The 25,383-nt window shown below is 29.8% G+C and overlaps 2 protein-coding genes and 1 long non-coding RNA gene across 3 annotated transcripts in view; 2 read left to right on the top strand and 1 right to left on the bottom strand.

The window, feature by feature from the left end:
* Positions 1-724: 724 nt before the first annotated feature.
* On the top strand, positions 725-19,166 carry Men-b (Malic enzyme b). Its single transcript, XM_964058.5, has 7 exons — positions 725-883; positions 7,253-7,427; positions 10,754-11,094; positions 13,273-13,453; positions 13,518-14,198; positions 18,124-18,418; positions 18,540-19,166. The coding sequence occupies exons 1-7, from the start codon at positions 855-857 to the stop codon at positions 18,698-18,700; spliced, it is 1,863 nt and encodes a 620-aa protein (XP_969151.1). The 5' UTR covers positions 725-854; the 3' UTR covers positions 18,701-19,166.
* On the bottom strand, positions 14,517-22,385 carry LOC107398349 (uncharacterized). The gene is made up of 2 exons (XR_001575228.2): positions 22,091-22,385; positions 14,517-16,075 (listed from the first exon to the last, which is right to left on the bottom strand). It is a non-coding gene; the product is annotated as an uncharacterized LOC107398349 (long non-coding RNA).
* A 104-nt stretch (positions 22,386-22,489) lies between these two features.
* Men (Malic enzyme) overlaps positions 22,490-25,383 on the top strand; it is a 29,747-nt gene continuing 26,853 nt past the window's right edge. Inside the window, exon 1 of the mRNA XM_008195131.3 lies at positions 22,490-22,708. Coding sequence (XP_008193353.1) covers positions 22,647-22,708 — 62 coding nt within the window. The 5' untranslated portion in view covers positions 22,490-22,646. The remainder of the gene's footprint in view (positions 22,709-25,383) is intronic.

Here is a 25,383-nt window from a genome sequence, read left to right as displayed (position 1 = left end):
CGTGTGGAGAGTTCTTAAGGAAAGGTTTTATAGTACACCTATATTGGTGATCGGAAACATTTAGAAAACCGAATTTTTGTAAAGTGTGCGAATATTGCGTCTAGAACACTTGCTAGTGCGAGAGGATCATTCTTAAGAAGAATTGATGCATGATATGGAAACTGGTCATATCTGTGAAGTGTGAATACCTTTTTTTACCTTTATTTACGTTTGACTAAATAAAATTCTAAAACTGGAGTACTGTCAATATGACTGATATAAATTTGTCAAAAATAAAAATACGATCACTATGTTTAATTAATTGAAACCAAATATTTTACTATCCACGTACCTATAAAATGTAAAGTTGGTTGCTTTAAATTTTTTTCAGACTCATTATTACTCGTGGAGGTCGAAGCTCGTGGACCATCCTGTATGAAACAAATATATTATTTAACATTTCAAAGTTGGCACCAATTTCTCATCGTTCCGGAAGTGCAGTCATTTTGAAAATAATTTAGTTGAACTCAGAATAATCTATTTAAATCGTACACAAAATTTTAAAGCTCTGTCTATATAAGAAGTTAAAAAGTTTTTAATGTAGGCCCTAAAAAAATCAGCCTGTATACTTTTAGATTTCTCGAAAAACTGCAACAATAAATGACAATGTGTCACACTTGTGTCAAATAAAAAAGCTGTCATAAAAAATATCGGTCGTTTTGTGACAAGTCCGGTCGGTTCCTCTGCGTCTGCTCGGTACCATTCAATAAGATAAGAAACACAACAAAGTGCGATAAATTTCGCGCAGTCGCGTGCTGTGTGTACTGCGAGAGGCCGACTACAATCAGCTGTGAGCAACTACCGGGGTTCTAAAAATGTTCGCTCTCATTCCCCGGTCCCTTGTGTGAGTAACGACTTTTATTTTACAATTAAATTGATCCGAACCTTGTTTTTGGCTTTACTTCAGTCACCAAATTGCGATTTCATCCCTTATTCCGCCCAATAACCAACTCCATGCACGCGCATCCGTTGGATCGATATAAAACCTTCTCATACTAATGTTTATTTCTCTGGTAATAACCCAAATCTTGCCTATTATCACTGATAGGAAGAAGCGAGGCAAACGCCCTCGATCATACCTCGCTTGTTGTCCTTCATCTGGCATGATGTTGACTTCAAGTCTAAATTTAAATTTCGTATTCGCATTGCACTACAGACGAATGCCTTTAGGGTTGGATTTTTTGGGCAAATTTTCGATTTTTCGGTTCAGTTTGATACACTGGAATGTGTAGTAAAGTAACCTTGGCACTGCAGTTTGTCAAGTTATTGCCGGATTTAGTTACACTTATCATTACCACTATTATATCATCCTGTTTGACGCTTGCTATTGTTGTAATAGTAAACCGTAAGTTGTGAAGTTCTCAAATTTATGTTCTGTTACATTCATACTTTTTTTACAAAACTAGTGTTCCGCTTGAATACGTTGTGAAATGATTTTTGTATGGAATGCCACAATCCAAAAACTTGCCAAGTTAAAATTATAAAATAATTAATTGTGAAAATAACTACACTTTTGCGGTATTACATAATAAGAATTCGTAACAAAACAATAGTGAGTTGGCGTGCAAATTATTTGTAAATTTGTACAGAACGTGTCGCTCATACTTGTTATTTTTTTCAATTGATTTTTATATTGTGTTTTAGCGGTTTTGTCGATAATGTAGCATTATATTTTTCTTATCAAAATAGCTATTTCTACTTATTTTCTATAAGTATGGGATTAAAATAGAAAAAAACAAACTAGTCTGTTAACTACTTTGTCAAAAATATCTACTTTTGACGTAATTTATTATAATTTAGTACAACTACAGACTGATCCAGAAATACTGAGTCTGTTGGAAGCACATTTGAAAGTATTTGTGCTCGTAATTTGCAACATTGCAACCGAATTCGATTTTTCTTGACAATTATTTGACGTACAACCCCACAAGAATGTTAAATTGTTGTTAACTGGAAGCGTACTGTATTGGTATCCTTAAAAATATAAGTCCAGTGTTGCCAACAGACTCAGTATTTCTGGATCAGTCTGTAGTAAAAAATATGAAAGGCAAAGACAATTTTAAATTAGGTAATGTGGCTATCGATAAACAGGCTGATTCTGGTAAGACGACGGACCTTACAAATGTACATAAAATGTAACACAAAATACATTCCATATATGTTACATGTACATGCGTGTGCAAAAACAAAAATAACATTTTGTGTGACTTTTATAGTGTGTTTAAAAATTCTAATTAATTAGGAATAGTTTAATGCAACATTTTTTGCAAAATAAAAATGTCTGGTTATACAGCGTTCTCCAAAACCTAGCGTACCAACTTAGTGGTGTGTGGTAGAAAACTGGTTACACATAAAGCTAAAAATAGTAAAAAAATTCTTTGTTTTAAAGTTATTGATAAATGACCGATTTTAGATAAATGATATGTGGCAACGTTGTCTAACAGTCATAATCGCAATAAAATTTGATCAACAATAAAAATAAATTATTTTTGAAACGGTTTCCTAGGAAATCATTCCCAGTGTTGGTACATCTACACATTGTGATTTTTTGGATGAATTTCATTTTTTTTAATTAAAAAAACTGCTAAAGTCTGATAGAAAATTTAAAAATAATTATTCATCGTTTTGTTAGGGAACGATTACCTAGTGTGAAACATAAAAACATTAAAAAATAATAAAAACTAAAGAAGTTAACACAAAAAGTTTGTAGCTCCAGAATCAGAATTTTTAAAATATGACTAGGAATTTTTTTAAGATCTTATCCGTAATCAGCACTTGCTTCTAAATAACGTACCACTGAGTTGATGCGCCAGGGTTTGAGCACCCTGTCTGTACATAATACCAGGTTAAGTGATTATTTGAATTTATAATTAGAGTAAGCTTTATCAAAAACGCATTATCATAATCAATCAAGCTGAAGAGTATTGCGAACTGTCATATTTAATTAGAATCTATTTTTTTTTCCTCAGTTTGCACTAATTTATCAAACACAAACAAAAAAAACGCCCACTCTAATTTTAAATTCAAGTACCTATTATCTGTTTATTAGCAATGAAACTTAACATAATTTACATATACAGGGTGAGTCTACTAAAGTATATTTTTACTATAAGTATCTTAAAAAACTAATAATCTTATAAGATTCAGCATTTCTTATTAAAAACTTGGTATTTTTCTAGATGTTTGTGAGTTTTTTCAGAATTTTCCTACCCTCCCTTATATTTTTTTATAATTAAAATTTATTAGGTAATTTATGAATTACTTACTGTAAAGTAGCTTCAAAAATTGTTGCGAAGCTTTTTAGATGTTGTTTTGTGAGAGAAATCCGTAAAAAATGTCAAAATGGTTCCAAAAAATAATTATTTAAATAATCTTACTTAGGGTGCTAGCTAACATTTTTATAAGAATTTTTTGCTCGAAAACATCTTTTAAAAACAAAATTACACTACAAATCATAGCCCTTCGTTTAATTAATATTTTTATTTTTATTGAAATTAATATTCAATAAAAAAATAATAAAAAAGGGTAGAACAATTTTGAAAAAACATTAGATATTTAATAGCAAACGTTAAATTCTCTGCATTACAAGTATTTGTATTTGAGATAGTTTTAGTAGACTCAACCCCTATACAGGACAATTTCACAAAATGTATCTTTTGTAATTTTATATTCACACACAAACGTTTTACAGCTGCCAAAATTGGAAGTATTTGTTATAATTTAGCTTTGAGTTCTAAAGTGTTTTTTTTAATATATAGTCTTTTTATCTCTGAAATGAATCATTTTATGAATTTTAACGATAACGATAGTGATTCAGTATTTATTCACTGAATTAGGAAATGTTAAACTTTGTGTGATTGATGATGATTTAGGTAATTAACAAGTTGAAATTCTCAAATGTTAAAACTCAACTAAAGCAGTTTCTTTTTTTGTAAATGTCAATCATTTTTCAAATATTTTATTTTGTTCAATTTTTGAGTAGGTAGGTTTGTGCCATTACTAATTAGTTACTGAGTATAGTATAATATGTATGTGGAAAAATATGATATGTCATTCCAGTCCAGAGTGTCTGACCAAATTTATAATAAAACACCACTTGTAAGAATTTATGATTAATTACATTTTTTGTTTATCTGAAAAGGATTTGAATTAAAATAATACAAAAATTTTCCCAATAACTTATATCTGAAGTAGCATTGTAAAGTCGATTTATCTCATCTACTTACTGCAGTTATATTAAATTCAGAGAACCAAATTAACAATCTGAACTACAGTGTGAGATAAGGATACAAAACGGAAGGTCGAAATTTACATCAGTATCTGCTGACTAATTGAACAACTTATTTTTATTAATAATTTTACATAAAATTACAGTTTCGAATAACATTCTTTAGGAAAAATAAAAGTCACACCGTTTTACAAGTCATCATTAAAATGTGTTTTTTAGCACAATCTAGTACAAATGTTGCGTGTTGTCATTAATTAATTCTGCACACATCTCGTTTTAAATTTAATTGATTCTGGATCGATGAAACTGAACATGTGTTTCTCTAAAATGTCTATTGAATACAATAAGTTAAAATTATACAGGATGTTCCGTTTAAACCCTACATTGTAATTTGTATACAACCATAGTCTTTTAGGTCCTTCACAATGAAAATATTTTCAAAATGGCAGCACTTTCGGTTATACCGGAAGTCGCTATCAACTTTCTTATTTTAAATGGAAAGCTATATTTTTTAAAGCATTTTTAAATTACTAGAGTTATTTTAGAGTTATTATCTAAATTTAGCCATTTCGAAAATCTTTATGGTTTTTAAAAATCTTTTGGATTTGCACCTTCCAGTTCAATAACTCTACCATTTTTTAAAATTTGGAAATAATTTTTAGCTCATTTGAAAGAGAAAGCCTAGACCCTTTGGTGTTTTCAAATTTCTAAAAAAAGAATAACATACCCCAAATGTCAAAAGTTTAGTTTTCAGAACACTCATGACTTAATTTTTTCAAATGAAATGTTGCACATTTTATTTCATTAAATCGTAGAGAAGTTAATCCTGCATCGATCCCTATACTTACGTTAAATAGTTTTCAAGTTACAATAACTTTTTGTTGTAATTGAGAAATTTGTTACCTATAGGCCTTTTCTCATCGGTTGCCATGGAAACGAAGAAAAGATGTGAGAAATTAAAGTTTTTTAAACCAACATTGAGGGCCGGTTTACAGAAAGCGGAATTAAGATTTAATTCAAAATTAAACTAATTTGAATTAAGTTGCCATTTAAAATGCATTGACAAATGTCAAGTTAATCGCGATTAAAATTTAATTGCAATTAAAATGTTTTGTAAACCGGCTCTCAATCTATTTATTTTGTTTTTAGGGGATGGATAACACAATTTTGAACAGAGTTTGTCGTTTGTTTAATCAGAAATGGTTTTATGGCAAACTATGCAAAAATAGCTGTGGTTAGTAAGAAATTTCCTACAATAACCAAAAAAAAAACAATTACTACGTTTTCATGAGGATTCAAATCGATTTAAATATAGATCCAACTCATGAAAACGTCTTGACTTGAACGATTGAGTTCGATCTGAGTCCAAGTTCGATTCATCAAATTTTGGGATCATATCGAGATCGAATCGAACCTTTTCATGAAAACGGAGGATTTGTAAAAAAGCTTGGCTTGTTGGACATTAAACCTTGCGCTATCACTAAATGAACTACTGAATGGGTTAAACTCATTGTAATTTCTTCCAGAAAGTGTTCACAGTTGAATTTAAGTTGTATTTCCAATGACAATTGATAAAGAAAATTGTCAAAATTTCAAATCCAGATTAAAAACTTGCCATGAAAACACGTTTGAAACTGGATACCAAAACAAGTTTTCAAATCAAACTGAAACCTTTATGAAAACGTAATAGTAGTAACAGATCGATGCGGAAAAAAAATTTCCTCCATATAGCAAAATAAAAATTGGGACATCACATTTGAAAAAAATAAGTTGTGGGTATTTATACTAAAGTGGATACCTTTAACTTAACCCTAAAATTTTTGGATTTAATAACTTCATATCCAGTTTTGATCACACTGGAGAACAGATATAGGCTTTTTCTTTTAATTCTCCAAATAAGATTGTAAAATCTCTAGAACTAAGCGAGTTACCGATTTTTTAAGTGACAGCTGCATATCCAAAAATTTTCAAAAAATCATAAATATCTCAAAAACGATTAAACTTAGCTGACAAAAACTCGCTTAAAATAACTCAACTAATCCAAAAACGCAGTGAAAAACACAGCTTTCCATTTAAACTAAGAAAGTTAATAGCGACTACCGATATAACCGGAAGTGCTACCATCTTGAAAATATTTTCATTGAGCAGAACTCAACGGATTATGGCTGAGTACCAACTTTCAGATAAATATCTTTGTTAGATTTTCTAATATATACTTCAAATATGGGGGTGTAGACGGAACAGCCTGTATGTAATTTTAACCACAAATACTTGAAGACCAAGATGTTTATTATCTTTCCTCAATTAAAAAACTTCGCAAATCCGACTCTTTCGATGTTTTGAAAAAGAAGAAATTAAAAGAAACTCTTCGATGTGACTGTTTTTGATTTTTACTATATTTTTTAATGAAATTTCGTATCATGTAATGACCTTGTACCAAGCAGTATTTAAAAAATCACTTAACAGTGTGAAGTTTTCTTGGCTCATCCGGTGTATTAGTAGGTTTATCTAAAAATATGGGTGCACCTTGCTGTGGCCAATGGTTGGCTTTTTGCCACATTTCGACACGTATAGACTAAGGCCAACATTATATCACTATTTCATAAAATTTAGTTAGTGTCCTTTAACAATTAATTAACATAAATTTGTTGTTGACTTCAGTTGATATAATTGTATCGTATTGTTCACTTCTTATCTTTGGGAAAACATGCACTCGTGGAATGTTTTTAATTACATCTAGTTAAATGAAATCACAATGAGCCAGTGATAACAAAAATGAAACATCAGCGGCATGCTCTTATTGCATAAAATAGGACTGAAAGTGTCACTTATCTACATTTAATCTCTTTTAATCTTATTTACTAGTTAAGTATTAGGAAGGTCAACACATTTGTTAATATTATAACACTTCCTCTTGTCAACGAGGAAATGGATAAGTTCCTGTCATGTTATTTCGATATTAAATGTCCCATTTGTCATTTTTAGAACGAACGTGTCATCACGATCGGCGGTTAGTTTATCGGGACAGAAAGCAACCGTTCAAGAAGCAGTCAAATGGCTCATAGATTCGAAAAAAGATTACCACACTGTGTCAGGAGATACAATCACGCCTTCAAAAGTCATGGGTATCGACCATCTTCGTGATCCTCGTCTCAACAAGGTTGGCTTATTTTTAATATACAGGTTGTCCCATTGAGTTGAAAAAGTCCGTTATTGACGTTTTATACAATAGAAAATTAATCTTTTTATTACAAAAGCTGTAGATACTAACCCCCTAACTCACCTAAAATTACTTTCAAGTATACAGGATGTTTTGGAAATTAACTACAATACAAACTTTGTTTTTCTAAATGGAACATCTTAATATTGTAGGTATTGCATTTTTGGATGTAGCACTGATGTTTTTAGGCTAAACAGTTACTGGTCGATTTTGCTTGATTAGGATTTGCAATTAAATACATTTTCGAAAATTGTATTTGAAATACATTTTATTACTTTACCGGAAAAGTATTTCTATTTGTATTTAAATACTTTTATTCTTCGACACTGTCAAAATTTCGGATTTTTCTCCTGTGTAAGACAGTTTTGACAACTGTTTGGCATTTCTCAATAGGAAACGTCAGATTATTTTTAACAGATTTTAAGCAATTTTAAGCCTTGTTGAGTCTAATTCGAAGAATAAAATGTTGTATTCAACTTGTTTTCGTGTAAATCGATTCATTTATTTCACCTCGTGGATGGTAAACCTCTCGTTATCACTCGAGGTTTAAAAAACCACTCGTGAAATAAAACGTCCGATTTACACTCAAACTCGTCGAATAAATAACTATTAAAAATGTATTTTTAACAACACTGTACACTACCTTTTTTGGATACAAGTATTGTTTCATACTGGTTATTACAAAAATAAATACCACTATACGTTGTAATCAATCCTAAAAATTTAAATATTCAATAACCTTTATTGATGCCAAGAAAAAAATTTGCACAAAAACAATGCAAAAGTAAACATCATCGACTTTTTTCTGTGGTCACTCAAATTAACACTAAATTCAAAACTAAAATAAATTTGAAAATAAAACTGAGTTAGTCTGCTAAAAGTTTATGTTTACTGTATATCAAAAACTAATCATCACACAGAAACGAGCATTTTCTGTTAAATACTTAAACTTTTTTTTCTCTATACAGCGTGTCCGTTTTTCGAACTCCACCAAGGGGATCTCAGTTATTATCAGAGATACGAGGTCGGTTAAATTAGGGCAAAGTTGCGCATTTTTATGGTGAACAATTATCTGCAAGAAAAATTGATGTTATTTTTAGTTTTTCAATCGAAAACCATAAGAACTAGACGTTTTTAACTAGGTCATTCTTCAGGTAATTTTTTACATGGAATCTAAATCTGTCGTCATATTTTTCATGGCGTTCTTGATGTCAGATTTACACCATTCAACTTTGTTTTTTCTTATGGAAGCTATTATTTTTTTGTATTTTTCGAAAGTGGTTTTATTCCCGATTACAACGATGTATCACATGATATGATCGTATCTTACATGCTGATCAAAATGAAGAAAAAGCATTTTTGCGAAGAGTGCTTTGGAAAAGGTTTAATTGAATTTGGATCTGGAAGGTTCACATTTTCGCCAAGCTTACTTACTTAAAAACTAAACGACATAATAAGCGCATATTCTGTAATGAAGCCGGTAAAATTTAAATGCTTTTAATCGTTGTTGCAATGGCAATTACCAATAAAATTCCTAGATTTCTGATTTTAACCAGTGTTAAATTTTAACAGCCTGTTAAAAAAGTTACAGAATACGCGCTATGATAAGCTAAAATTTTATTCTTCGCAAAAGAGAACAAGACAATAAAAATTCTGCTCGCAAAATTTAAACATTTTTGATTTTTTTTCCAAAGCACTCTTTGTAAAAACGCTTTTTTCTTAATTTTAATCCGCATATAAGATTCGATCATATCATGTGATACATCACTGTAATCAGGAACAAAAAGAGTTTTCAAAAATACAAATGTCAAATATGGCGTCCATAAGAAAAACTAAAGTTAAGTTGTGTAACGCCATGGAAAAGGCAGATTTAGATTTCTTCTAAAAAGTGTCTGAAAAATATCCAACATAAAAAACGTCTAGTTATAGCTTAAAAAAATAAGAACGTAAAATACAAAATTTTGCTTTTTCTCAATAATTCAAAAACTAAAAATGACGCATCAAATTTTTTTCAGATAATTGTTCAGCATAAAAAAGCGCAACACCCTGTATGCATGTGAATGTTTTCAACAAAACTGTTTTACAGATTCTTACACACAATGAAAACTAATAAATTAATTAATATTAAAGCACTGAAAAAAAGGGAAGAGGGAAGTTCAAAAGTAACCTTAGTTACATTTTATGTTCTATTCCCAGGTTGCAATCAGTTTTAATATAATATTTTAAATAGGATTTGTTTTTAACGACTTTCGTGTTCGTCACCAAAAGACGACAACTTTCAGTTAGTTTTTCGCTTTTACTTTTACTTAATTTTCTGTTGCTTCTTCATTACCTTCAACTTTTAGTTATGTTCAAATCATTATTTTTCTTTCTTAGAAATATCAGCTTTGATTTAATGTTTCTAAGTCTCATATTTAGATGTTTCTTTTCATTTTTCTGTGGAGTGTAGTCTTTCAACTCATAATATGAAACTTTCCTAAACTCTTCAGATCTAGGTATACCTTTATCTTTAGCTGCTCACACTCTGAGATGTTAGATGTTAGAGTTTTTGAAGATATTGGCGCCGCTTCAATTTGACCTTCAAATTTATTGAATCTAAATCATCTTCTCCTGAGTTATCCGACTTTTCAGTTTCTTTTTTCATTGAAATTCGAACGATTTTGAAGTTGTTTTCACTTTTAAATCTATAATGTATTGCCTAAAGAAAGATAAGTATAGTGAGCAGTGGATGACGACTCCTCGATAGATAACTTGAAAATCTTTGAGAAGCAAAAACAGAAAAATATATAACTTTTAAGTCATTAAACTTTTAACAAATTTCTTAATTTTTTTACCTTCGTAATTGCATGCGCTAAACAATTGGTCCAAATTTAAGTTTGCCCTTTAAAGTGATGAAAGTTCTACTTTTCTGGGATTCATAGTTTTGGTACCATTTTTATGTATTTTTTTAGTGCATATTTTCGTCAAAAAAATCAAATTATTTCATAAACTAACTAGAATCGATCATTACAAATTTATATCAAAATCATCAGTATTACAAGTTACGTCCAAAAATGTAATAAAATTTACGATGTTTGTATTGTAGATCATTTCTGAAACACCTGTATAATTGGAAATAATTGTTGGTGATGCAGGGGCCTTGTATCTACGGCTCTTGTAAAAAACATTTATTTTTCAATTATTTAAAGGTCAATAATGTGCTTTTTTTTTATCTCGCTGAGACACCCCCTGTGTAGGAAAAAATTAAATTAAAAATAAATTTTTAGGGTCTGGCTTTCACTTTGGAAGAACGTCAAGCTTTGGGTATCCATGGTCTACAACCTGCCCGATTTAAAACACAAGAAGAACAACTGGAATTATGCCGAATTTCTGTGATGCGTTATCAGGAGAATCTCAACAAATATCTGTATATGACGGAATTGCATGATCGTAATGAGAAATTATTTTTCCGTTTGTTATCCGAAAATATCGAAATGTTGATGCCGATTGTTTACACACCTACAGTTGGTTTAGCCTGTCAGAGGTTTGGATTGATCTATCGGAGACCAAGAGGACTCTTTATCACAATCAATGACAGAGGACATGTCTACGACGTTCTGAAAAACTGGTAAGGGCAATAATATGTTACGGATTTATTTATAAAGAGTGAGAGGCGGGTTATTTTCGGAACGATCGAAGTCCGAACTTGCGACAAAAAATATTACAAAAACAATTTTTTTGTGCTTGGGAGGTTAATTAGTCTCAATACTCTAATATGGAATTATTACTTCACTGTTTGTTCTTTGCAAATTTTGCATTTTAAATAATGCAATACTGTGGAACCATAATTATCTGGTCCCAAAGCCAGTCCGGATAAATGAAATGAATTAAATTTAAATTAAATACTAATGATTATACAATGTGTTTTTAAATGATTCTCACTGGTCGTCTGTCGGCAGAAATGCCGCTTTATAGAATTAATGACAGGTATTTAGACACCGAATATTACCATACTCCATTATTTATTAAATCTCCAATTCTGAAATAAGGTTCCATAATAAAAGTGTTTTCTTACAGAGTGTAACAATTTAGTTGCATTTTAACAAAACTTTTAAAATTAATTAATTGACAATTTGTTATTTATTTTCCACGCCAAGAAAATCCAACAAGAAGTCACAACTGACAGTTTTGACATTTATTGACAGATAATTCAATTGAACAGAGCGGTACAATTTTTTTTGTACTCATAGCGTTTAGTTAGATATTTAATTTAATTTAATTTAATTCAATTTATTATTATTTAATTTAATAGGTTGGTATCGCTATCGTTGAGATGGAAACGGTTATTTTTTTACGATAAATGACAGTTCTTGACACATTTTTTATTGTTACCATCCCATTAGCAAAAAATATTAATTTTTAATTTTAATTTTTTTTTGACAGATTCGTTATAAAAAATGTTATATCTAACTTGTTTCGAAAGCAATTTCTCACATTTGCACTTCATGCAGCAATCGCCGCGCTCGTGCAGCAAACAAAGTGCTCATGTGGAAAGGGAAATTGCACTTTCCAAACTCGTGAGGTAAATAACTATTACATGTAAACCAGTATCAAAGTTAACTAGATGAGAATCATTTAAAAACATATTGTACCTACGTGTATACACTTGGAAATAATGAATTGAAATTGAAATAATGAATATGAATTGACACATTTATAAAAAAAGTTAATTATACTTATTGAACAAATAAGTGAGTTTTTACAATTCATTTCAGATATAAAAATAATTTCAATAAATAACAATTGAATTTGCTAATAAATGAGTAATAACTAACTTCAATACAGAAAAAAGATTTAGGGCCGGTTTATAGAAAGTTCCACCAATCAAAATGCTACAATTTGACACTTTTAAAAGCCACCCTTAAAATATTTTTTTAATAGTGAAAAACGCTTCTCAAAAACAAGAGACGAGTACCTGTGGTACCATTAAAATTAGTTAGTTTTTACTACTGCTGTAAAGTTATTTTTTATTTATTGTTTTTATTTTTATTATTTCAGTTTGGTTACAAATTTTCCCTCACAATGATTTTCGATGAGTTTTAGTTTTTTTAAATTGTTAAAACTATCTTTTTAGTTTTCTTTTGTATCAAGAAATGAGAGAAGCTTTGAAATTTGAAAATTAGAAGTAGGTTTAATATGGCTACAGCTAATACAGGGTGTCTCACATAAGACTTTCGAGACTGATATCTCAGATATTTGTCAACAGATTATTATAAAATTAAAAATACAGGTATTTTAGAAGGCAATGGTTAAAATCCAATTTATGCAACAACTCAAGTCGTAAAAACATAATTTTTACAAGCCTTTTTAAAAGCGTTAAATCATTTAGGATTTATATTAAAAGAATCAACGTCAATAAAAAATGCTGTGTGAAAAAACTCAACCTTGAAAGACGTTTGTTTTGCTAAAAAAAAAGAAAAAATACTGTAAAACATGGATACAGATGCAAAAGCGTAGATCTCTATGAAACAAATGAGCACTACCACTGAATTTTGTTCAATTTTACTCTCACAGACGTAAGTGAAAGGAAATAATACAAGTTATTTAGATACCTAGGTATGAAAATTTCCGATTTTCAATTTTTCCGTAAGTTCACATAATTTCTTGGAGGAGAGGGTTTTGAAATAAATAATGAACTGGCCTCAGAAATTCTTAGAGAAAAATGAATTAGCTTTGATAGATATGGTTTTTGTTACTATATCTAGCTAATTTTTGCAAAACTTTTTCTCAAATTATGAATTTTTAGGCCAGAATCAGACGTCCGAGCAATCGTCGTAACAGACGGTGAACGTATATTGGGTTTGGGCGATTTAGGAGCATGTGGTATGGGTATTCCTGTTGGAAAACTCGCTCTATACACTGCACTTGCCGGCATCAAACCGCATCATTGTCTTCCGATCGTCCTAGATGTCGGAACCAACAACCAAGTATAAAACAGCTTTACTAATCATTTGCAAACACGACCAATAATCACGATGCTATTAATTGTAGACACTGTTGGAAGACCCTCTCTATGTAGGTCTACGCCAGAAAAGACTTTCAGGACCTGAATACGACTCATTTGTTGATGAATTCATGCAAGCTGCAGTCAAGCGTTACGGTCAAAACGTCCTCATCCAATTCGAAGATTTCGGAAATCACAACGCTTTCCGTTATTTGGATAAATACCGAGGTGTCTATTGCACCTTCAATGACGATATTCAGGGTACTGCAGGTGTTGCTGTTTCGGGCCTTTTGGCTTCTGCAAGAGTTACCGGCAAGAAAATATCCGAAAATAAGTTTCTGTTTTTGGGAGCTGGTGAAGCTGCCATTGGTATTGCTGACCTGTGTGTTAAAGCAATGCAAGTCGAAGGATTGTCACTGGAAGAAGCGAGAGGAAAAATCTGGATGATGGATATTGATGGTTTATTGGCTAAAGGACGTCCGGAAGGGAAACTAGACGGACATAAGGCGTACTATGCGAAAGAACATAAACCAGTCAAAGATTTGGCTTCAGTTGTAAATGAAGTTAAACCATCGGTTTTAATTGGTGCGTCTGCTGCAAGTGGCGCTTTTACGCCTGAAATTTTGAAAAGTATGGCGTCGTTTAACGATAGACCGATTATTTTTGCCTTGAGTAATCCTACCGACAGGGCGGAGTGTACAGCAGAACAGGCCTATAATAATACTGATGTAAGTGTTTGCTAGCGGATTATCTACTTATTTTCTTCAATACAATAATGACTTGATTCTGTTGACGAAAACGATTATGTTTTTTTTATTTAATCAATCCTGTCAAAATGGGTTCAATTCCAGATTTAATTATTTATGAAAACGGTTACCTATTGCATGATTGCATTTTTACCAAAATGTAAATTAAAAGTAATTTAAAATTGTTATCTTAATAAGTGTTCGAAACTACTATTTTTTTATGGGAGAATATATGAAATTGAAATAGAAATTTTGACAGTGAAAAATTTTATTATTCTAGAAATTTAATTTTTTTAAGAAAAGAAAAACATTAAACTTTAAGATTATTCAAGTTTTATAACAATTACAATTAAAAGATTAAATTAAATATATATTTAAATACAGGGTAAATCAAAACTCTTGTACAGTCTCTTAGATAGTGATCAAGGACATCAAACTGTGTTAAAAGTTCCTGTATTAGAGCCTTTTTTCACGAGATGTGATGGTAATAGAATGGTGCAGGCACTCTACTCATTTGTTTTAAACTCAAGTTAAATGACATCGACGCGTTCTCTTGTCACTATTTGTCGGATGATAGCGCTATGTTTGCACCTCATGTGTTTTATGGGTTGTATACATTACAAATAACAAATACATTAACAAAATTACAAAAACTTTGTATGAAAAAAGTCGAGCCTGAAACTTATCATCAGCAAATATCTTTTACAGATCCTTACTCCAATGTGTGATCATAATTCAGTAGGTTTCAACTCAGTTACGCGTCTTTTAATACTGCTGCGTTTCTTAGAAGTACAATTTTTGTTAGATTCTAAATTAAATAACATTTCCTATAGCTCTGTTTTGCTACAAGTGTGTAGTAAATTATTTAGCATGTCCAGACCATGTCTGTAACAATAAAAGGCAAAATTATTTCAAAAGGACTAACATATCACATCTTCCGTCATTTCTGATTATCCATGAGAAAATCTGATTAAAGCATTTATGATGATTGACCCTCAAGCGACCCAACCCTCCACAAAGCTTGCAGAACTCACTCCCAAATATCGTTGGTTTTGGGTGTATTTATATAAGCACATGGGTTTGTCTAATATCTCTGTCATACTCTTCTGTGTATCTCAAGCATTTTCTTGTATTTTTTGTTACGTAATACAACATTATTGCTTAAAGAAAACGATTACTTTTTATTTCTTGACGGTTATGATGTTATAACTACTGTCATGAAACTGTTCATAACCCAGCATTTTTAAAGTAAAAATTTTTTATAACAAATTTCAAAGATCAAAAGCTCCATCTAACGGCCAATGTTGAAAAAGAACGCATCCGTGTCATCTCATTCCAGTTGACAATTTTGCCGAAAATCATGAGAGTGAACACACCATTCTTATTACCACCACCCACGAGATATACCTATTTAAAATTAGACTTAGTTTAAGTTTTTACTTGGCAGAACGATAGATCTTACACCATTAAATAGATCACCAATTAATGTTTTATGATGTTCCAAACATTTGATAAACTCGCAAATTGAACAATAAATAAGTTGGAAACAAAAAAAGAACAATTGAAACGGTTGCTAAAGAAAACAAATAAAAAATATATCGAACATTAAAATTCAAGTCGCTTGGAAAAAAATCTGGCTTCATTTTAAGCTTTACTGAACGTCTTTTATCGAACATACGAAAGTTGGTCCAACCCTGTTGTATCACCCTCTAGAAGTGGATAATGATTCGAAATTAAAAAAAAAATAGAAAACAAAAGTTCAGAAGTGACAATAATTTTCAAATAAATAATTGGAATTTTATTCTGAAAGACAACTTAATGGACGATTTCTTCATTGGGCACAAGTAGAAATTCTGACTCTGAAACACGAAATTTTAAATGATTAAATAAATTAAATAAATAACTAATAATTTTTAATTTATTTTTTTTTACAAAGTCAAGGATAAAATCCTATTTTATCTACTGTTTACTTCATGGTAAAATGGAAGTTTACTGTCTAGAAAGAAGTTCACAAACATTGTTGTTTTTCTGTTTTTGACGTTTTTGTTTTCATTTTTAATTTTTTTTAAACTCAGAAATTCAATCGGAATAATAGAAGATGGAATAAAATTTTGTATTGTACACGACCATAAAATTCACTATTATCTTCTCGAGCGTATCAGCTCGAAACCGCTCTCAAAATAAAATGAAATTTTATCCTCTTTTTATTATTACCAGAAAACTGAAGGTGTGTACTATCAAAGACAATAAAAGCATCTAAAAAAATTAAATACAATAAAGCAATGGTGTTATAAGTTTTGCGATGGTGTTAAAAGATTTTTTTTGAAAAATGACCCATAACAAATAATAAGTTTTATGGGTTACTTTAAACTGATTTGTATGCATTTCAAAATGCAAAACATTTTATCAGTTATTATCTAAGTTGTTTGTCCACTTAAGATTTTACTGGCAATGAGTTTACCATATTTTTTTTAAATTTGAATAATTTATTATACTAGTTTTAAGCCAAAATATTCCTTTTGTAGAGAATTCTTTAAAAAAAATTTTTTTTTTGTTAGCTATACTTTAGGTTTATATTGGTTCATTTTGGGAAATAAAGTTCGAATTTGTCAGTTCTTGAGTATTTATTGTTAATAAATAAGAATTATTTATTGTTAATAAGAAACAAATGTTTTGTTGAAGTGGGACAATTGTTACGCGTTTAAACGAAAATTAATATTTTTATCCAGTTAACAAAATATTAGTAGGTATTATCAATGATTATTTTTTCAGTCTGACTTGTTCAAGTTTAAACATAAAAATAAATTGTAATTTTTTTCCAAACTACTTAATTTTTAATATTTTCCTTAGCAACCATATTAATTCAAAAAATTTGATAATTTAGGTCCTTTAGGGTCGGTTTATAGAAGCGTCATTAAGTTAATCTGCAATTAAATACGTGATTAACTGATCACGTGACCAAATTGAGCAAACTTAATTGGTCGACTGGCGTTGTTAACTTTTAACAACGAATTAACAAATTTTTCTATAAACCGGTCCTAAGAGTCGGTTTACAGAAACTGAAATGAAAATGTAAATCAGAATTAAACTAATTCAAATTAAGTTGCCATTTACAATGCATTTGACACATGTCAAGTTAATTGAATAATTGCGAATTAAATTTTAATTACGATTAAAACGTTCTGTACACTGGCCCTTAAACTCTTAAAATTTTATTCAAAATTGATTACAGCTGCTTCGGCTGCCACAATAATGATGCAATAATTAATTTTGCAGCATTTAACGTTTTCGCTAACTAAATTAGAAAAAACATGCTGTGAAGTACAAAAAAATTAACTCAAAAATATAACTTTTGAAGAATTGAAAAAAGGCTCAAACAATTTTTTTTGCATAAGAACTTTAAGTCCGGGACTTTTGATTCATCGTGTTCATCAGAGATGATGAACATTCAAACCAGATTTGAAACTTTTCACATCTATAAGAAAAAAAAATGCTTATTTGTGATTAATAATACAACTATAAAGTTTACATTTATAAAAATTATTTGATATTCTTCAATTTGGTAATAATGAGAAAAAAATGCAACTCTATTTTTTATTGATTACACAGGTCAACAAAGGTTCAGTAACATTAATGAAAATTTGGTCAATAGTAGTTTTTTACTTCCTAAATAATAATATGCATTTTTTTTAACATGAGTATCAGATAAGATGTTTTTGTCAAAATTTTCAAAATCAGAGTGAAAAATAATAAACATGGAAGGTAGTTTAATCAATGTTACCGAAACTTTGTTCAAATTTGATGACCTGTGTTATTATTTTAAATCAAAACGCAGTTTTATCTGATCTTATGTGTTTTTCGAAGTTATTAGTGTTATTACTTATTATAATGTGTACAATTTTTCTAGGGTCGTTGCATCTTCTCAAGCGGTTCTCCGTTCCCTCCTGTCACCTACAAAGGTACCACTTTTTACCCAGGTCAAGGCAACAACGCTTACATTTTCCCTGGAGTTGCTTTGGGTGTTATCTTAGCCAGAATTCACCACATTAAGGAAGAATTGTTCTTATTGGCTGCTCAAGCCGTTGCTGATCATGTGAACGACTCCGATATCCAAAAGGGTAGTTTATATCCACCTCTCAGTTGCATCAGGGAATGTTCTGTCGATATTGCTACGAGAATTTTAGATTACTCCTACCAAGAAGGTAATTTTGAATGTAAAATAATAAAAAAGTCTTATTGTTTTACTCGCTGCATGCGCTCACTCGTTTTGGCAAACATTATGCTTGTTAAACAAAATCTGATTATTTAAAAACTATTTTGTAGGAATTGCAACCGTATATCCGGAACCACAGGACAAAAAAGCATACGTTATGCAACACCTTTATAATTACAATTACGAATCGGCATTGCCTACTACATGGCCATGGCCTAATGCACCCGAAATTAAGACAAGGCCCATCGAACCGACAAAGTTGATGGCTTAAAATTTGAAAAACATGTAATTTAATTGATAGTAAGGCCTCTGTAACTTTCTGATTTGCTTCAGATGGATGGAAATTAAAAGTTACAAAAGGCACTTCAATAGGTAATTCTTTTTCCATCTGTATTTTTTAAATTCGACGTATTTTAACATAATTTATTGTTGAATGTTTACAACCTAAGCTTTATTTAAAAATATACAATGTTGATCATTACTTTGTTTTGCGTGGGCACTAGAAAATAGTGCCATTTTCAGTTAATTTTGTACTTAATTTTATTTAGTATTCATTCGATCACAGCAGCTTTCGATTAATAAGTATTGTTTTTGTGTTTCTTTTTTGTATTTGCTGATCTACGAGCAATATCGTTGTACGTTTTAAACAGTATTTCTTTCTGGTCATTAAAATGTAGAACGTTAGATTAAGACCACCTGTAATAAAAAAACAAAATAAATGTTATTGTACTGTTTAAGTTGTTTCAGTTTTATCCACATTGTTTCTAAATTCTTTCAGGAAATTATGGCTCATATTTAAATCAGTATTAGCATAAGACGAACTGGAAAATTACAGACAGATATTAGTTGTTGAAAATTAAATTTTCATTAAAAAAAGCTTGAAAAGTGTCCCATTGTTTGTAAGATTTGGTGTTTTTGGATAAAAGGGGGCGATTGTTTTTATTTATTTTTTTTTCATAAAATAAGACCTGCATATAAAAATAATACATTAAAGACTGGTTTATAGAAGCGTCATTAATTTAATTCGAAATTAATGTGATTAACTGATCACGTGACCAAATTGAACAAATCTAATTGGTCAATTCGTGTTGTTACTTTTAACAACGAATTAAATTTTAACAAAGCTTTCTACAAACCGGCCCCTCACACGGAAGATTGTAGTGCTGATAAAGCTAAAACGATAAATCGGCGAAACGTTGACAAGCAAGACCAGAAAAGATTATTGATTATTTAAGACAGGGAGTAATTAAAATAAATATTTTTCGCGACATTTCGATTTACATTACATTTTCCTCAGGTTTCATCAGACACAAATTTGTGCCATGTCAATTTCAAGTAAGACGTATAATTATGAAACCTGATGAAGATTTAAAAAATCGAAACGTCGCGAAAAATATAAATTTTAATTACTCCCTGCCCTAAATCATCAATAATCTTTTCTGGTCATAATTTTCAAGAGAAATTGAAAATTTGGTTCCAAATTCGGATTTAGATTTATAGCTGGTATTTCACTCAAAATTTTTGCAATTTGTGGAGAGATTTAAAAAAAAATTAATTAGGAAGATTATTACTGAAGGTAGGTACAGGTTTCTCATAGCTTGAAATTTTTAGATTTTTCAGTTTTTGAGGATTTTTTTTTGTTTTTAGTTTATTAAAAGATTATAGCACTTTTAACACTTTTATAGTTAATACGAGCACATTAAACTATAATAAAAATATAACATTTGTAATTCTGAAAAACTTAAACCTAAAACCGAAAACTGATAAACTTAAACACAATCAAAGTGAAAAACTTGAATAAAATTCAGTTAAACTGAAAAATCCAAAATGCTTACAATTCCAAAAAAACTTAAAAAGTCAAAAACTGAACAATCCTAAAGATAAATAAAAAATCTCTCTGAAGAAACGTCATTGTTAAAAACTAAAAAATTCGTAGGTATCAGAATTCTAACTGAAACTGAATAAGACGTTAAAAGTTTAAAATTTTATAAACTTAAAAAATCAAAAGAAAACTCGAAATATTAAAAAACTAAACTCAAGATGATATTATTACATTTCATATGTTCCAATTTATGACCAAAGTTAGATTTTTGAGTTTTGGTTAGAAATATTGTCCGAGTTTCTAATATTTCGTGTTTATTTTTCAGTGGTTTATTCATCTCAGTATCCTTTTTATTCTACAGAATTTTTAGTCTCAGTTTTTTCTCTCATTTGGTGAATCGCTTTAACAAAAATCACAGTGACATTATTGTACATTCGTCTTTAACAAAACAAAATAAAATAAGTTTCAAATTCAATTCATCTTCATTTCTTAAAGAAAGTGTGGATGTTTAGTTAATTAATGTGGAAAGAAATCCAAAATAGGTATTTAAAATTATGAAAAACTAAAATACACTGGAATCTTAAAAAAATAAAATAGTTAAACACAATTAAATTGAAAAACCGAAGCTTTAAACCTACAAATCTGAAAAAACGCATCCATAAAATTCTAAATTTTGATAAAACTTTTAAATTAAATTTCCATGACTCCAATTTGGTTGGCCCCCTTATTTTAAAAATAATTTCTCTTTATTTTTTTTTCCTGCGTCTACATTATTCAGTGTTGCCAACTTAATTTCATACCGCCAGAAGTGTAACTGAACCCATAATAAGTAAGGCTGGCAACATTAATCAATTTGAGATGTGCAATATGTATTAACAAATTTTTGCGATAAGTTATGTCAACCATTTGAATAAACTTGACCCTTGAAGCAATTTATTTTTTTATGAATTGTAATTCAAAGTACTAAAGCATTTTGAGTTTGGACTGAACCAAAAATTCGTATTTTTGTTATAGGCCTTCATTTTTCATAAAGAATTTTCTACAAAGGTTTACTTTACTTTTTACTTTTATGATGTCATTCATTCATTAATATTTTTGATGGTACGACCTCTTTCTGGTAATAAAAAACAAAAAATAACTAGTTTTGTCTTTTTGTTTTTGCCTTATTTTATTTTTTAAGGGAGGAATATTTTTGTCTCTTTTTTTTAGATAATGAGCTTAAAAATATTTAACATGAAACCCCAAACACAAAAAAAAACAACGCAATCACCCATGACAAAATAAAGCAAGAAATAGTTATTTATTTATTAACGAGCTTGGGTGTACATCGGACGCTTTATTTCACCAGTGTATTATTAAACGAGTGAAAACGAGGTGAAATAAATGAACCGATTTACACGAAAACAAGTTGAATACATTTTATTCTTCAAATTAAATTTATTAATTAATTTTTTTTAAAGTAATCTGACGTTTCTTATCGAAAAATGCCAAAAGTTGTCAAAACTTCCTTATACGGGAAAAAACCGAACATTTTAATGGTGTCGAAGAATGGAAATAAAGAATTTCGTATCATTTTTTAACTTTTTTATTTTAACTTTTTATCTTTTTACAGTATTTTTTTTATCTTTTTGCACTTACCAGAAATTGTAGATAAAAAAAAACAAAAAAGCAGAGAAAAATGTCTGTACGAAGATTTTTTTGAAAAATGACCCATAACAAATATATAAAGTTATATAACTTTTGTGCGATAATTTGGTTAGAAAAATAATTCTTTTGTAAAACATTCTCTTAATCGCGTTTTTTACCAAAATTACTGCATAAACAAAAAAATATTCTCACCTAGTTTTGATGTTCGTTAGTTCGTTAAAAAAACTTTCAAAAGAATAAAACCAATGCTGCTATAAATTAAAACAAAAAAATACTAATTTTTCGAATAATTCAAATCACTAACTGGCAATAAATCGACAATTATTGCTTTGTAATGCTGAGAAGGCCGAACATGAAAAAATAATTCCTCGTTCAATGTGTACCAAGGTAAAATAATCGGCTTAACGATCGGAAAGCCTCAATTAATAAAAACATATCTTTTTATAACCAGAAACAAATAAAATATGGATTCTAAGTGAACAAAAACATCAGTTATACCGAAGCTTGCTGCGCGAACACCAAACCTTTGAGTGAAAACCACAGTTCTTTTATTATTTGGCAATAATTACCTGTTGTTTTCATCACTAATCAGATTTGCTCTGTTAATTGCTTTATTCTTGACTTTATTACTAAAATTATGTGGCGGTCGTGAACGATAGGAGAAATTTGTTACCTGGGTGCTATGCCATTGAAACAAATCTAATCCATTTATTATATTTAGTTTCTATATTTGCGCAACAACTACAAGATGGGAAACGCGGCCTGTATGTCTGTATTGTGTGGAGAAAACGACACAGCCACCAAAAAAAGGTAATTGTACTTTTTACACATAAAACAGCACCGTAATCTACTTATTAAACACAAAAAAGCAATCGATCAGAAGTCTCTCATTGTTTTATGCGTTTAATAATTTATTTAAACTTTTCAGACAATCAATGATGAGTTTGAAAGCTATATGAACAAATATTTTTAGAAAATAAAATTAAACAATTACATACGTATTACCAAAATAAAAAGCCTAAAAATCGTAACACGAGTAAATAGCATGTTCGTACAAGTAATTAAAATATTAATTATAAAAAATCTCTAACGTAATTACACGAAAACACGTGTGTGAGGTATATCTTTGATTAGTATTGATTGATATTATTGATAGTGTTTGCAGACGCGTTGCTAAGAGTGAAAAGTATAAGCTATTTCTATAAAGTGGGTACATTTTTCATGCTACAAATATGTATACATTTTAATACCAAATAATTGTTGATAATGATTAATAATATAGGGTGAGTCTGCTAAATATTTTTAATATATCTCGAAAATTAATAATTGCACAAAAATCAGCGTTTACAATTGAATAATTTAAGTATGTGTTTTTCTAGATTCCTGTAACTTTCTAAAATTCCTCAAAATTAGAATTAATTAATTAATTACTATTAGGTAAGTGGTTGCAAAAATGTTTTTTATTTTTTTCCTGACTTATACGTACAGGGTGACCCAAGGGTGCGTAATCGGTCTATAACTTTTTGTTACTTGAAATATTGTTATGCCGTTTTCATTATCTAATAGATCGACTTAAAGTCCACAAACTATAAATATTTTTATTATATACAGGGTGTTGTATACCGGGTAGTGAACCAAAGTTATTTTTTTAATGGAACACCTATATATTTTTGTATAATTAGATTTAACACAAAAAATAATGTAACTTCATATAAATTATTATCTCTTTTCGTTTTGGAAATATTCATGTTACTAAATAAAAAATTTGACAAAAAATGCAAAGGTTAATTTTTCGTAAAAACACTTTTGAAGTAAAATTTGGTGAAAATTTTACGAAGTTACAAGTCGTAATCGACCTACAAGTCACCACGAATTCTCAAAGAATGCCAAAATAGGGCTAATTTTTTAACTATTTTAACTTCGGGTTGTTAAAAATTGTTCAAATTTGATATACTAAAAGTAGTTTAATTTTGGCCGAATGTTGTATAAATGTATCAAATAACACTTTCCCATCTGCTACTAGTTTTGTCTTTGTTGTTACTATGCGAATGAGTGAAACAAAATACAAACCGTCAAGCGTAGCGGAAAATGGGAGGGTCTACCAGTCGTTCCCAAACTATGGGATGCCATTTTGGTATTTGTTATGTTTATTGTTGTTAAATAAATTAATATGTCTTTTGTTTGTTTGCCTGGTCAACTTTATAAACAAAATGTTTACTATTACCAACAAATATACATGTTAATTATGAATTTCAATTTGAAAGTGATTTTTAAATCCCAAAGACTTTTTAATGTGAACAATTTGTAAACAACATTGTCGTCATCATGGAAAAAAGACGAAATTAAAAGGTGGCTTGAAGAGAAAAAAATAGTGCATCCACAAAATGCTTTTAAACAAGAATTTTTAGCAATTGCAAAGTCTAATAAACAGGATATTAATTACAAAGTAGACAAACTTGTTGAAGAACATGGCCATAAAGTATTAAGATTGCCGCCTTATCAATGTCACTATAATCCGATAGAACATGTTTGGGCGTTAAGTAGCTTTTTACGAGAAACATATCGGGAACGTTGATTCTACCGATGAATCTATTTTACAAACGTGGCAAAAGGCTTTAAATCAAGTTACACCAGAAGTTTGGAGCAACACAGTCAATCATTGCGACAAACTAATAAAGGAAGACATAAATAAACAAATTTGTCTTGACCAGGTGCAAAAAGAAATTATCATTAACGTGAATTCGGATAATGATAGTGATAGTGATAGTGATTTCGCAGAATTTGACGATACAGCTAGTGAAAGTGAGAGTGAAATGTTAATTAAATCGTAAATAGATTTGTAAATATTGTACATTTAATATTTTTATACATTTTTTGTAAATAAAATTTACTCGTTGTCTGCGCTTGTTGCATTATTTGAACATGTTGAGAATCACTGATATATTTTGGGTGGGTGGCGTAGTTGAACTTGCGAAAGTTTCGTGTCTCTTTTAAATGACCTAAGTGCGAGAAAGACAATATACCCCTGGCTCGAGCCGAGGGCGGCCCATCGTTTATCTTACTTGCTCCTAGCTACTTTCTCGAAGAGTAAGAAAGACAACAACATTTTACAACATTCGACCAAAATTAAAAGAATTTTACTATAAATTAATAGATCACTTAGTTAAGTAAGTTTTAAAAAGCTATCCAGAGTTGTTACTAAAAATTGATATTTTGGGACTTTATCACCGAAACAAAAAATAATATAACAATTTTGAGACCACAATCTGGGAAAGGACTTCAAAATAAAACTTTTCCAAATTTCATTTAAATACAATCATTTTTCAACCCGTTATATTTCTTCTTAGCTTTTACAAGTCACATATTTTTTAAATTTGAGTTAAGTATTCCTATCATCAAAATGAATATACCTACATTTTAATACCACATAATTTTTGACAAATGTACAGGGTGAGTCTGCTAAAAGTATATTTTCCTACATTTTG

The sequence above is a fragment of the Tribolium castaneum genome, chromosome 4 (assembly GCF_031307605.1).
Source record: "Tribolium castaneum strain GA2 chromosome 4, icTriCast1.1, whole genome shotgun sequence".
NCBI lineage: Eukaryota > Metazoa > Arthropoda > Insecta > Coleoptera > Tenebrionidae > Tribolium > Tribolium castaneum.
The sequence above is the reverse complement of the archived record's forward strand: the minus strand, read 5'-3'. Positions and strand labels throughout refer to the sequence as shown.

What these genes read in the sequence shown, in the direction of transcription:
- Men-b (XM_964058.5), top strand. Translation starts at nt 855, where the DNA reads ATGTTCGCTCTCATTCCCCGGTCCCTTGT. An exon ending in AGGCCTATAATAATACTGAT is followed by an intron (nt 14,199 to 18,123) that starts GTAAGTGTTTGC and finishes CAATTTTTCTAG; the next exon opens with GGTCGTTGCATCTTCTCAAG. An exon ending in AGATTACTCCTACCAAGAAG is followed by an intron (nt 18,419 to 18,539) that starts GTAATTTTGAAT and finishes ACTATTTTGTAG; the next exon opens with GAATTGCAACCGTATATCCG.